The sequence below is a fragment of the Hoplias malabaricus genome, chromosome 8, assembly GCF_029633855.1.
Source record: "Hoplias malabaricus isolate fHopMal1 chromosome 8, fHopMal1.hap1, whole genome shotgun sequence".
In the NCBI taxonomy this organism is placed as follows: Eukaryota; Metazoa; Chordata; class Actinopteri; order Characiformes; family Erythrinidae; genus Hoplias; species Hoplias malabaricus.
In genome coordinates this window covers 29758085-29773929 of record NC_089807.1, presented here as the reverse complement: position 1 = coordinate 29773929, position 15845 = coordinate 29758085, and the positions used below count along the sequence as shown (strand labels likewise).

General features: G+C 40.6%; 1 protein-coding gene across 1 annotated transcript in view; it reads right to left on the bottom strand.

Annotated features, from left to right (window-relative positions):
* rps6ka2 (ribosomal protein S6 kinase, polypeptide 2) overlaps positions 1-14442 on the bottom strand; it is a 62139-nt gene extending 47697 nt beyond the window's left edge. The window contains exon 1 of the mRNA XM_066678551.1: positions 14066-14442. Within this exon, the coding sequence (XP_066534648.1) occupies positions 14066-14164 (99 nt within the window). The 5' untranslated portion in view covers positions 14165-14442. The remainder of the gene's footprint in view (positions 1-14065) is intronic.
* Between the last annotated feature and the right edge of the window lie 1403 nt (positions 14443-15845).

Genomic DNA, 15845 nt, shown 5'->3' with positions numbered 1-15845 from the left:
TGTGTGTCCACTGTAGTGATCGACCGATATGAGTTTGTTTATGGCTGATTTTTAGACAGCAGTAGTGGCCGATGGCCGATATGTAAAGCCGATATTCCCATTCCTCAGGCAGTGAATAAACTAGAGGCATTATCATGATTTATTTTTACAGAAACCCTTCAAATTTGTAAAAAAAACCAAAAACATTTAGAGGTCCTGAAATATATATGAAGTGCTCGAAACCACAAAAAAAATTTAGCAGCTTGTCTTATTTTTGAAAAAAAAATAAAATGTTAGTGACTATAAACTGAAGAGTTCATGAGTCCCATTACTTTTTTCTTTTTAAAAGTGTGTCTTCAGGGGTCTACTTTCATCAGGTAAAATTTGGAGTTGATACCTCCTGCTGATTTGAAGTTATTCAAGCTGGAGCAGACAGTGGACAGATGGCCTCTCTATCTAGACACCAAGCTCTCTGTAAGGAAAATTATGACTTTTACTGCAAAAATACAGTGTATATATCTTATCTAGACCTAATGTCAACATTTTAGTGTTTTTCTTTACTTTCAATGAGAAACTAGTCTCTTGTCCCTCACCAAGTGGCCATTTACCCCTCACCAAACAGTTAAAAACCCTTAGGTATGGTGTGATTTATTCTGATGTACTGAGTTTATTTCTGATGTTTACACTTGTTTCTCACCGAGAACAGTGTTCCTTTAAATGACTGACGTGTTAAAAGGCGAAAGCTGCACTCTGATTGGCTGTAGAGCAAGTCAACCTTCCCCACACCCCCTGCTGCATTTAAATGTTCTCAGTGGGGCAAATGTAACTAGTAAAAGAAATCTACGTTTGAAACATGTTTATTGACTTGATTACTGTTTGTGGAGCTTGTGGCTGCCAAACAGAACCGTTTGAGTCTCTCTCGCCGTGTCTGGGTCTGTTAGGCGCTGAAAACATATCCGCTCTGCTGCGCTTGTCCCTCCTCCTTAGGTGTGCATCCCTATAACTCTGCCCATGATTGGCCTACAGACTTGATTAACATGTCGTTGGAAAGCTGAAAGCCTAAGCTACGTGGCAGTAGGTGTGATGGGGATCATGTTATTTTAATTATTTTTTTTAAAAGGTGTACTATTTATTGGCCAGTACTCTTGACACAAACATGACGATTACTCGCGAATGGTTTGATGGAGAAGTTTGACTCAGATTTAGTCTCGTTTTGAAGGGGCTTATCTAAGGTAAGCGCTGCTGTGCTAACTGTGTGTGAGCCACTTGTGGGCTCTTCAGACTCCGAGAAGCAGCGGTTTTGTCACTGATGAGGAAGAAACCTGAAGTTTGGATTATCTTATTTTTTCAGCTTTAATGACTTAGTCCTATATTTTAGTGTATATCCTCATGATCCCGAGAGTCTGACCGTTCAATTGGTGTATGATATGTACACATTACACAAATATGGCGCCGTGAAAAATCTGAAAATCTGTACTGTCACTAATGTTTTTTCATAACAATTTCCAATAACAACAAAAATACTTATTTATCAGTGAGATTATATATAAAATGATTAAATCAATGAAAATCAGTGGCTTTAATTTGGTACATTAACTGTCGACTTTGGACCTGTAGTACTTGAGATATACGGACGGTTACAACAATGAGTGTTTTTTTTTATAGTTGCTGCCGACCAATGAGCGAAATAAGAGGCTAAATAATGCTGGGTTTCTAGGTTACAACTATCAACTTAGTCGTTTATTATGCAGATTATTGAGTGTATGTTACAAAGAGCAGCCAGTAACAAATAGTGAGAGCTGAAGAAGAGAAAATAATTCATACCGTTTTCTCTGATGAGACAGCATGCAGCTACAGGTTGGAGGCTTGTACTCCTGTACTTGTGCTCAATGATGTCTGTCTGTAAGATGACAAAATGGACGCAAAGGGCGCTCTAACAGCCAGAATGACGGAGCTGCCCACAGCATTACCTGTGTGCATTGTGTAAATATCGGCCTCTTGCACTAATATATCCGCCGATGCCGATTATATAAAAAATGCCAAAAATCAGCCGGCCAATAAATTGGTCGAACACTAATCCATTTAGTCCATCCACATAATATCTTCACACAGTCATATATTAGAAGTTACAGTAGCATAGGACCATAGACAGAATGTGCTATGTGTTAATGTGCTAAGGGTCTTTCCCTTTAACTGGCACTGAACTACAGCTCTCGCTTCTCTCTATTGTCTGAGCCAAGACATGATGCTTGCTGCCAGGATATCATAATGCAGACCCAGAGCACAAAGCTATAGTGCAGTAGCTTGTAATGCATGCCTGATGCAATATGGTGTAGCTGCTGCATTTAGCTGTGTGTCCACAGCCTAAGGCTGGCAGACTGAGCACAGGAAACAGGAGCAGAAACCACCGAACCTTCTTTCTCTCTCAATCCATTTAACTCTCAATTGAGTTTAAGGGTACACTGAGGTTAATTCAACCTCTAAGGCTTTCCCAGTGTACACACTTAATTTGACCAATTGCTCTTGGTGTGTTGGAATATGTGATAATGTATTACTTATTCCAAGCAATGATATCCCTTTTTCTTCTATTCTCTGGGCAAGATTTATTTCCTTGACCTTTAGTTTCAATAGCTGGACCCAGCTGAGAGCAGTAGGCAACCTATGTCAGCGTAGCCGCATGACTCATTCAAGTGCTACGTGTAGTGACTCCACTCAGCATATATCGCTCAACACTCCAGATGCTTGATTACACACTCTTGCATATGAGTGTAGACACTACACAAACCCTTGGCGTGTTCACAATTCTGTACACACAAGCTTATTATAGGAATAGAATGTAGGACTGAATTTACTTCCTACTGATAAACACTACAAAAACCAAAGGAAGCAGGTACACAGAGCTCTAATAATCTCCACAGAAAATCACTGCCTATAGCAAATCTACACAGGAGCCTACAGTAACCATGCTCAATGTCAAGGGTCGGCTGGAGTGGTATAAACCCAGCCTCAAAAAGGGCTGTGTTGCAGAGGGGCTGTGTTCTCTGACGTAAAACATAGAACAATTCAATACCAGTAGAAGGAGATGAAGTTGTATTTTTTAATCCAGAACAATTCTTCATCGGTACCTGACCTCAATAATTGTAATGTGGCTTTATTCAATCAAATCCTCACTTCCTCACAAGAAATATTCCCATCTAGAGCAGGGGTAATTAATTAAAATTCATTAAGGCCCAATTAGAGAAAATTTTCTCAAGCCAAGGTCTGAAATATAATGTATTACCTGCATTACATAGCCTACATAGCCTTGTAGATATAGCAACATTTTATGTAGTTACAACAAAATTACCCTTACTTTTCAATATATTTAGATTTATAAATATTATAAATAACAAATACTGTAAATAAATGTCATTTTCTCATTTCAATTAGAATTTACATAAACCCCCAATGATTTAATGAAAATAAAATGCATATGTAAATCCCTAATGACTAGTTGCAGTTGACGTACTGCTTTACACAACTAGCAATCTGACTGGTTCTTATTGCTAGAGGGTGGGACTTTTTCAATTAACAGTAAGCTGATTGGCTCTTTAAGCTAAAGGATGGGAATCCACGTTCATCGTTATGAGAATTTCAATCCGTAATTACCTCACACAGCACGGTCGTCCTGAAAGTATCCCAAAAGAGCTTTTACAACATCCCTCTGGCTATTTTTACTGGCCCCAGGACAGTGGTGTCTGGAGCCCTGCCCTGCACAGATCTGATTGGTGATTAGTCTGGTAATTTCCTGGAGCGCTAAAGCTGAACTGTAACGACTAGAAGAGTCACAAAATTAAAAACAAAAAATCTCTGCTAAATATTTAACAGCTTTTAATAGTTTATCAGTTACAGGTCCATGTCCGGATAGGACAGCATCTGTGTCCAGATTGGAACCGCGGGCCGCCTATTCGTAATCCCTGATCCAGAGTAAAGTCTTCCCACAGGAGTAGAGGGTTTTACTGCAGGTATGACGTAATTCTGTATTAATACTCCTGATTTCAGAAGATATCCTTTTAGACATGTAGCTTAGTTTGTTCAGTGTCAGTCCTCCACTGCATTGTAAAAATAAAAGAGAAGGCATTTTGAAATATATAGGAACTGACAGTCTTGAACAACCTTGAACTATCACTGCTGCTTTAATATTGAATGCTACGGTACGACTCTTGCCAGAAATCTACCACATAATGTGGATGACCTTGTGTGAAATGCTGAAAGAGGGTAATACTGATGTTAGGAAACTCACTGAAAGACATACCCTTACCATTTTCTCTCTCATTGTTGCTCTTTAAATCTTGATAACTCTAGAGTGGTCTGAATGCTCCAGTGTAAATGTGTGTGTGTGTGCTGGTAAAATTCAACAGCATGGCCTTGTATTGATTTAAGTCATAAAGAATGAGATAGTTCCCAGGGGGAGAAGATGCAACTTAGCTTTGTCTTTTCAGACTGGCTGTGCTCATAGTGCCAATACCTCAATGTTTTCATTGTATTCAAAGCATTTAAAAATGCTTTATTCTTGATTTATTACAGATAATGGATGAAAAATATCATGTAATGTGCAGGACAAATAATCCTTCATGCTTCAAAGCTACTAACCACAAACGCCCACTGATTTAGTCGTGATCTGGCAGCTAATCATTCCCTCAAAAATCCTTTGTCTAACTTTAATGCTGTGTCTGGGCCAGGTTTTTGCATCTAATGAGCATTGGCTGAAAACTATATTTATTTGCCAAAATGTATAAAGGGTACAGATAAAAATAGCAGATAGCAGAAAAAAAGACAACTTCACATGCTGAGGACAGCAGGTGCTCTCAAACTTGATCAAAAAATCAAAAACAAAAATATGGAGACATGAGATTTATTTGGTAAATGAAACATAAGCAACATAGTTCCAACTCATCAGGCCTCCCAGGGACATCAGGGATACCGTTTTCAATGTCAGCCAAATAAAGGTAACATTAGCATATAAGAGCCATGGAGACAAAGAAGTAGAAGGCTGTAAACTTTATTCCACACGGGAGTAGCTGTTGGATAACAAAATGGAAATATTCCAGGCTAATACTGCCGGTCATCCCAAGGGAAGACGAAGATAGCCCACAGGATGATATTAAACTGCTTTATGATGCTTTCAGTTTGATTAAGTTCTGGATGTTAACAATAAAATCACAAATGTGCCTATCGTTCATGCTGACCATGAAAATTGTATTATTTAAAGCATAAAGCTTTAACCAGAGATAAATGCTGCACAATTTTCCTGTACCTAGAAATGAACATGAACACTCAGAGGAGAGAATGGGCAAAAGATGAAATGCCTGGGTTATAGATATTGGGTTTTGTAATATATATGTGTGTGTGTGTGTGTGTGTGAGGTCAGGCCAGGCACAGATTTTGGATGAGAAGGTCTCTAATTCATTAATTCATCCCAAATTCATTAATAAATTAATTAATCCCTAACTCACTCATCCATATCTTTATGGAACTTGCTTTGTGCACTGGTGCACAGTCATGTTGGAAAATGAAGGGACCATCCACAAACTGTTCCCTTAAAGTTGTGAGCATCTCTTTGTATGCTGAAGCATCAAGAGTTCCTTTCACTGGAACTAAGCAGCCGAAATACTGAAAAACAACCACACATCATAATCCCTCTTCCACCAAATTTTACACTTGGTACAATGCAGTCAGACAAGTACCGTTCTCCTGGCAACTGCCAAACCCAGACTCATCTAGAGTCCAGTAGCATGCTTTACACTACTACATCCGACGCTTTGCATTGTGCTTAGTGATGTAAGGCTTGGATGCAGCTGCTCAAACATGGAAACACATGCCACAAAGCTCTCTATGCACGTTCTTGAGTTAATCTGAAAGCCACATGAAGTTGCGAGGTCTGTAGCGATTGCCTCTGCAGAAATTTGATGACATCTAGGCATTATGCGCATCAATATCTGCAGACCCTGCTCTGTCATTTTATGTGGCCTAACATTTTGTGGCTGAGCTGCTGTTGTTTCCAGTTGTTTCCACTTTGTTATAATACCACTGACAGTTGAATGTGGAATATTTTGTTGCGAGGAAATATCACAACGGGACTTGTTGCACAGGTGGAATCCTATCACAGTACCATGCTGGAATTCACTGAGCTCCTGAGAGTGACCCATTCTTTCACAAGGATTTTTGAAGCAGTCTGCATGCCTAGTTGCTTGATGTTATACTTGTAAAAATGGAAGTGATAGGAACACCTGAAATCAGGGGTGGGTGAGTGAATACTTTTGGCACTATAGTGTGTATACACACACACACATACTCACACTCACGCACAAGACAAAAAAAGATATAAACAAAGAAACCACGAGGCAGTACTGTCCATAATACAATTTTGTCCCACTCATTGCTATTCTGCTGTGGGAGGAAGTCTTCCAAGTGCAGCAACCTATGTACAGGATTTGCTCTGTTACCCTCTTCTCCTCAGCAGTCCCTCGGGTTCACTGACATCAGCAGTTTGGCCCTGCGATGTGCTGAATACTGAAGTCTCTACAATCAAACGGCCTGAAGGCAGCCTTGCCTCTAAGGTAGACTGAATCATTTTTAGTCTCTAGGCATTCTAGACTTCCTCTGAAACAGTCAAGTTATGAGATCTGAAAAAGCTCATTATGGCTTGGCTGAACAATAATAATAATTTTAATTAAAAATAATATTTAATTTAATAATTGTTCTTCTGCTCAAACTTATTGAAACTTTATCAACCTCAACAATCATAATGTGATTGTCTAAATTAATGCAATGCTTACTGTAAAAAAAAAAAAAATACATTATATATTATAATTATATAAAATATATATAATTCATACAGCTCCAGTCACACAGCTCCAGGGACCAAAAACACACGTTGGTAGGTGGATTGGCGACTCAAAACTGCTTGTAGGTGCGAGTGTGTGAGTGACTGTGTGTATGTTGCCCTGTGAAGGACTCCATGGTGTGTTCCCGCCTTGCGCCCAATGATTCCAGGTAGGCTCTGGACCCACCGCGACGCTGAACTGGATAAGCGGTTACAGATAATGAATGAATGAATGAATGAATGAATATATTATCAACATGATTTCATGCAATTTATTTAGGAAAGCACTAATGTAGCTCTATGCCTTATTCTGTAGATGGCTTCATGTCCATATTAGGAACTCTGGTTCCAGGCAGATTTCTCTATAAGAAAAGAAAAAAGCTTTACAAAATGCAACTATTACAAATAAAATAGTTCCAAACCAGGAACATTTTGCCCTAGATAGCTAAAAGTTAAAATTAGCTTTTTCAACAGCCAAAACATAAACGATGCTACGTACAAGCAAGTTAACTCTCCTGCAGACTGAAATTACTTGTACTATAAGTTTAGTTGTATACGGCTAAAGCTAGCATCCTAACTGCACTAGCACACTTGGTGAAAATAATCACAGAGCTCCTACTATGGGCAACTGTCAGATACTAAATACTACAGAAGCTGAAGTAATTTGACAGCAGTTGTCTGTCCACACTTATGAGTCTGATATCATAGAACATACCTATATATAACCATTACACAGCAAACTTGTGGATGATCCATTATACAAGGACACCCTCCAGATGGATAGGGTTATTTGAGCCTTTATATGCTTGACATTTAACGGTGTTGTTACTACATCATGTTAGGCCTTGAACTTCTATATAGTAGAATATTCAATGTTACAATCACACGTCACTTGATATATTTATAAAAATAATCACCAGTCACAAGAAGAAGATCTGATGAAACTCATTAATATTAATCAACATTCATACAGATACGCTCTCAGTATCTCTTTCTGCACAAAAATCTCATTACTTCTGCACTCACCTTGATGTAAATATCCACAGTGGACAGATGACACCACAATGAAAGGGCAGAGTTAATGGAATGTTTGTCCCAAGTAAACAAATTATGCAGGCAGCCACAGTTCAGAGGACAAAATATTTCAGTCCCACTGTGTTCCATAATTGACATTTTGACTAATGGGTAGGTTCAGCACAGGAGCTATGATGAATTGTAATACTATAAAAACAAAAGGTTCACAATATAAACACATCTCACACTACAGAATGTCTGTGTTAATATCTAGAAAAAAATTAGATCCATTTATGCAGTACTTCTAATTTGAAGGAGACTGGACACAACATAACGCAAATGTCCCACTTCATTTCCCTCTTCGGCAGCTGAAATGTGGTCATCAAAATAGAACTCGAGCAGTCTGATGCCTTAACTTTTAATACTGCCAGGCAGGTATGTCAGGGCTGATCATCTGAGTTGGCAGACGTTTGAGCATTCAGGTAGAAAAAATGTGACTGTGTCCAGGGCACTAGACTCTGCACATGTAATCTCCTATCTACTCAGTTCAGTTTATACACTGATCAGCCACAACTTTAAAAGCATTGATGGGAGATCGCTTTGTATAACAATAACATTATTTTTTTCCATTTCAGTGGAGTGAGATATATTAGGCCACAAGTGAACTGTCAGTTTTTGAAGCTGAAGAGTAGGAAGAAGGAAAAACTGAAAAGTGCAAGGATCTGAATGACTTAGACAAAGGCCTAACTGTGATGGTTCGATGACATTGTCAGAAGATCTTGAAAACAACAAGTCTAAGGAGGAAAAATCAGTGAACCATCGACATAGGGGTCAGTTGTCAGTTAATGTGCGTGGGGGTGAAGGCTAGTCCATCTGGTCCAATCACACTGAAGGGCTAGCGTTGCACAAACTGCTAAAACTTTAATGCTGGCTCTGATAGAAAGGTGTCAGAACACAGTGTATTGCAGTTTTCTGTGTGGCTAGAGACACCTGTCTGATGCTGAACCCTCTCCAATGACACAAACGTCTACATCGGACATGAAGCATCAGAAGCAGATGCAATGGACAACATTAGCCTGGCTTGATGAAACATGTTAATGTTTATATCAAAAGGACAGCCGTATTTGCGTGCGAGTCATTTAGCTCGGGAAGAGATGGCACCAAAACACACTACGAGGAGTCAAGACAGTGGACGACGCACTGCACATTGTTCTGCCAAAATACACAGAGTCCAAACATTTAGGCGTATTTTAATTTGCAAAGCTGACAAAATGAACTGTAGCGTCACCTCCCTTCATTGTGTTGTTTTAGCATGTTAGGCTGTTTTATATGACAGTTTTAGGCTTCACTTGCACAAAGATGTTTATTATGATGAGCCTGATAATGGATGGTTTGGGGAGAGCACTGTGTGTGTGTTTTTCTTTTTTTTACTACTGGAGGAATGTGGTGGAGCGCTGCCTTTAGCGATAACCATATATATCCAAAAAAATGAATATTCAAATCTCAAAATTAGAAACCGAATACATACCCAACAAACACTATAAAATTAAGGATGCATTGTGGCTCCCAGCATGGCTTCACTCATTGAGTTGTTCATTAACTTGTGCACTACATGGTGCCACTAAGGGCACAGAGTATACACGAATTAACCAGAGCTCCGTGGAGGTGACAAAATAAACTGTAGCTTTGCAGTACTTTGTTGTAAATAGGTTGCTTTAGTATGTTAGGCTTTGAGACTCATGTTGTCAAGAATGAATACATGAGGCGTGGAGGGTTGCCTTTATCGATAGCCACATTTATCCAAAAAAAAAAAAAAAAAAAAAAAAAAAAAAAAAAAAAAAAAAAAAACGAATATTCAAATCTCAAAATTATAAACGGAATATAATCCATATATTTAGGGCCAGCCCTACCACCTACATAAATAGTGTTGCAGACTAAGTACACCCATTAGTTGCAAAAGTATTTCTGCATCACTGTGTCCAATTTTAGCATGATAAAGTGTCCTTGCCTCTAAATTCCCCAAATCTTAGTCCAATCAAATATCTGATCCACAGAGGCCCCACCTCTCAAGCTGCAGGATTAAAAGGTCTGCTGTGAACGTTTTGGTTCTAGATACCACAGGACATTCAGAGGTTTTATAGATGTCTTGTAGAGTCCATGCCTCAAAAGGTCAGATTTGTGGTGGCAGCTCGGGTGCCAAATCACTAGTCAAAATGGTTCTGGAGAGAACACTGCTTTTGAGGCAAAATGAATGTAACTCGCTACCAGCCAAAATTTGGGAATAATTGTGATCGGGCAGAGATTTTTTAAATGCTGTGCTATAAACCAACAAAGTTTTGTTGTTGTTTTGCTTGAATGGAGTATAATTTAAGTTACAGAATGTTATAATACTCTGCTGCCTCTTAGGCAGACTCCGAATAACTTAAGTTACAACTGCTGCCTCAGAGCAAGCTGAAAAATGTTACACAATACAACTCTGCTGCCTCTGAGGCAGATTATAAAGACGCACATGTTGCACACTTGATTTATGATTGCTGCTACAGAATGACATACAATAATGCTCTTCATTATTCAGCAGTAAGTCTGCAGTAATAAAAAAGGAAATTATAATGCACATTTAGTCAGAGCAGGGCGGCACGGTGGCGCAGCAGGTAGTGTCGCAGTCACACAGCTCCAGGGGCCTGGAGGTTGTGGGTTCGATTCCCGCTCTGGGTGACTGTCTGTGAGGAGTTGGTGTGTTCTCCCCGTGTCCATGTGGGTTTCCTCCGGGTGCTCCGGTTTCCTCCCACAGTCCAAAAACACATGTTGGTAGGTGGATTGGCAACTCAGGTGCAACAAAGGTGTGAGTGAATGTGTGTGTCTGTGTTGCCCTGTGAAGGACTTTTTGTGCAGTCAACGTCTGCATTCCTGGGAAGACTAAAGGTTGGAACATTTTTGTGAAGATCTGAAGATATTCAGCTACAAGGACAATAGTGAGGACAGGTACTGTACATAGCCCAATAATTATATATCCCTCTAGCTGACAGTTGTCACTGAAATGCGTATTTGTATGGAGATTAAAAAACTGGGCATGCAATTAAAAATCTGTATAACAATGGGTGCATCTTATAATAGGCATTCATTAATTTGCCTACCATCTTCTAGACATATAGAGTGCACTTACACTGATTTTTTTAGATTATTATTTAACAGCAAGTCACCAGATTATCCTAATTTTCACACAATATTAAGAACGGCTTCTGAGTTCATACAACGTAGTGAACTAACAGTCGACAAAATGTCCATTATCTTCTACACATTCTGCTCTTCCAGAGTACAATTAATATATCCTCAAATATGGGCCAAACCTAAACATCTGTCTGATGCCATTCCAATAATAATTTTTCAAAGGACTTATTTGCCAGACCCAATATCAGATTTCACAGCACATCCCTCTTTAGAACTCTTGTACTTTTATGCAAATACCTGCCGTGGATTCCAAAGCCATTGAGCATTGTTAATTTTGATACATTTAATTTGTAATTTCAACATGAACGGGCGGAACTTATGTACGATCAGTTTGTAATGTTATAGGCTTGTAAAGCAATGCTGCATCTGTGGAAGAAATACTCTGGTGCTATAGACGAAGGAATAAAGGAAAGAGACAAAAATAGCTTAAAGAACTTAATATAGATGGTCTATGTCAGTTATGCATGGAGGAGTTAACTCAAGTTCTGTGAGGTTTTCGCACAGATACATAAGCAATGGGCCCTGGGACGCTGCATGACAATGCAGTACAGTGCAAAACACAGCACATTCAAACTCACACACACAGCAAAAATTCTACTGTTGATTTAATTTTACAGTAAGGCGTGGTGCTATTATATACTGCTCAAAAAAATTAAGGGAACACTAAAATAACACATCCTAGTTATTAACACAAAAATATCAATACATTAAATATTCCAGTTGAAAATCTTTATTTACTACATAGTGGGATGCTTTGAGAACAAAATAACATAAAAATTATCAATGTAAATTCAAATTCAAATCCCATGGAGGTCTGGATTTGGAATCCTACTCAAAATAAAGGCGGAAAATCAAATTACAGGATGACCCAACGTTAGTGGAATTTCCTCAAGACAAGTTAAAATGAGGCTCAGAAGTGTGTGTGGCCTCCACGTGCCTGTGTGACCTTCCTGGACAGTCTGTGGTGCAATGTGGCATTGGTGGATGGAATGAGACATGATATCCCAGATGTGCTTGATTGGATTCATGTCTGGGGAATGGACAGCCAATCCATAGTATTAATGCCTTCATCATGCAGTAACTGCTGACACTCTTCAGCCACAAGAGGCCTAGCATTGTCATGCATCAGAAGGAATCCAGGGCCCACTGCACCAGCATGTATTCTCAGAATGGGTCTGAGGATCTTATCCCGGTGCCTAATGGCAGTCAGGGTACCTCTGGCTAGCTCATGGAGGGCTGTATGGCCCTCCAAAGCAATGCCTCCCCACACCCTTACTGACCCACTTCCAAACTGGTCATGCTGGTGGATGTTGCAGGCAGCAGAGCGTTCTCCACGGCGTCTCCAGACTCTGTCATGTCTGTGACATGTGCTCAGTGTGAACTTGCTCTCATTCGTGAAGAGCACTGGGTGCCAATGTTCTATGGCAAATGCCATTCGCTCTGCAAAGTGTTGGGCTATAAGCTTGTGGGGCTTGTGGCCTGCTGGAGGTCATTTTGCAGGGCTCTGGCACTGCTCCTCCTGTTCCTCCTTGCACAAAGGACGTGGTAGCAGTCCTACAGCCCCCTCCACATCTCCTGGTGTACTGGCCTGTCTCCTGGTATCTCCATGCTCTGGACACTGTGCTGACGGACACATCCTGGAGGAGCTGCACTACCTGAGCAACTTCTGTGGGTTTTAGACACTGCCTCATGCTGCCTCTAGGGGTGAGAGCACTGACAAAATGAAAAAAGTGACCTTTATAGGGTCTGTCTTGCTAATTGCCTCTCATTTCTACCTGTTGTCTGTTCCATTTGCACAACAGCATGTGAAATTGATTCACAATAAGTGTTGCTTCCTAACTGGACAGGACGATTTCACAGAAGTGTGATTGACTTTTTTTTTGAGCAGTGTATATCTCAAAACTTAAATATTCTGCAACCGTAGAAATGCAATACATATTTAATAAAGAGGACCAGATATTATCTACCAGCAAAACAGTAATGGTACATAATTAATATGCTATTTGTTTAAAAGATCTAATTGCGTGTAATGAAACATGCAGTTGTTTTGTGTACTTTAAAGACAAGTGAAAATCACATTTCTAACTGCGTTAGCATTTCCAAGAGCTGTTGTTTGTGCTAGAAAACCACTTATCTGGTTCAGGGTGGGTCTGGAGCCCACACACCCTGGAGGAGGCGATTGTCCTTCACAGGGCAACACACACCCACACATTCACTCAGACACTCACACGTATGGACACTTGAGTCACCAATCTACCTACCAACGTGTGTTTTTGGACCATGGGAGGAAACCGGAGCACCTGGAGGAAACCCGTGTGGACACAGGGAGAACACACCAAACTCTTCACAGACAGTGACCCGGAGCAGGACTTGAACCCACCACCTGCAGGTCTCTGGAGCAGTGTGACTGCGACACTAACTGCTGCGCCACTGTGCCACCCCCAGATATGCAGTCAGAGCCATGATAAATAATTTCTTCTTTGAATCTGTCGTGTATCAAAGACAGTCTCAAAGAGGCAGATTCAGTCAACCTTGCTTTCTTACATCATAAAGCTAAGTACCCAATCACATCAACTTGTGGGGCATGATTTTCAAGCTGCAGTCCAGTCACTGAAGGGTATGGACAGAAAGAGGGACTCATTGCATATTCATGTTTCCCTGCAACTCCAGAAGCTGTCGTTCTGATTAGATACGTCTTTAAGTATTTAATCGAAATGGCAATATCCATTACATGCTTAGATAATCACAATATGAGCAAATACATCACGATAACATGTACTGGTATCGCCCAGCCCTATCTTCAGCGTTCAGTTCAGTCCCGCTGAAGACCGCACTATAAACACAGCAGAGTTCATACAACAACCTGGGAATACGCTGTTTCGCAGTGCGCAGTGTTGTTGTAATGGAACAAACTCGTAACTTACAGCGGTTACAGCATATCACAGAAACAAACGCCGAGGATGACAGACATTCACTCACCTCTAGTTTACAGAGACTGGAGCTTTTTGAGCGGGACTTCTTTCGCAGGTAAACCGAAAACCACCTCCTCACTGTGAATTTCCTCATGTTCGTGTCCATAGCGTCCACAATTCCGCTTCGTTCTCCTCCTGAAGGCAGTTTACCTTTGTCCTGGGCTTAATTCCAGACCAGCCGCACAAACAGTGAGGGGATTTACAGTAGCCTCTCGGCTACTAATCCATAACGCGGAGTTATGAACAGGGTACAGGGGAAAACGAGGGCAAGGGACAACCCAAAACCACAAGCCCGGCGGCCTCAGTCCTCGGTGTGTTTGCAAAGCTCCGTGTCGCAGGTATGTGAGAGAGGCTTTGTGTCCAGTGTTCACCTCTGTGGGGGTGAGTGAGTCTCCGCACTCTGACTCTAAGCCACACACTGTGTACTGAACACCTCCAGCTCTCTCTCAGTGACCGAGCCACTCCCCCGACCAATCACAGCACGGCCCTGTCTCTCACTCCCACAGACTCCGCCCCCTGCATCACGATTGGATGGGAGTTCACACTTGTGAGCAGGTTACCTAGGGCAGGGCAGGACAGGAATTTACCCCGATGTCTACATTTGTGGGTAGGGGCTTTATGTTTTCCTCGGGCAAATATATATAATTGTGTTAATGTTATAATTGTATTTTTGTGGTGTTTTTCATATGGTAGAAGACATATAGATAAAATTAGCAGTCAACGTCATGGCTGAGCAACAGCAGTGTTTCAAAAACAGTCGCAGACAGGCAGATTCTGTCTGAAACCTAATGTAATAATCTTGTCAACTTTCAGAGCAGGGCTTTAGAGTGTAGTAGGTGAGGTGTACACTAACATAATGTATTTCTGCAATAAGTGTTAACAAACACGACCTTGTATTGGATACGTGGTTGCAGACAATAAATGATTGAATCAGTTACAACATATTGGGCTTCACTCTGGCACAGCTAAGCAATGGCTGTATTACCAGGAGATCCCAGGTTTGAATCCAGATTATGCCTCAGCCATAAGTCATCCAAGGGTGGGGAATAATAGTGAGCAACACTGGCCTCATTTTCTGGGTGGTATAGGATGAGCCCCGTTCCTCATCACTGCATATTATAAATTATACAGTATATTAGTGCATAATGTTTTTAGTGTATAGTGTACTAGCCAACTCTGTCAGCTCCGACAGATGCATTATTCTCTGATGTGCAAAACTGTTCAGTAGTGTTGCATCTGCAGCAGTTCAGAAGAAATTAGTAGATTAGCCTCGGGTGTCTCTGAGATAGCACGTCTTCACCTCCAACCTCCTGAGGCTGGTGGCAGTGTTTCCAATCAGGGAAGATTTACTGAAAGTGTGGAACTGGAGACAACTAAGAAATGTGGAGACACTGGGGATAAACACAATAAAAAGAATACAATACAATACATATACATACAATACATACAATATATATCTCAAAGTAAATTGGTAAACCACCTATATATTTACTAAATTCAGCTTCTTATTTGTTGACTCATTGCTAACACTGGCAAACGACTTGTGTAATCTCAAAAGAAGAGCAGCCACAATCAAGCTTAAGGTCATCATGACCAGTGTCAAGCATCTAATGATACATATTATGATTCAGATGTCATTCTGCACCCCACGGGGATAGGCCTATAAAGCCTCTCCAAGCACTAGGCTGTGGGGCAGCATGACTTTCTTCCTTGGAACACATTAGGGATGGGTTGGCATAATATTTTTTTAACCAAAACTAATAATCCAACACCACAAACCTGACTAC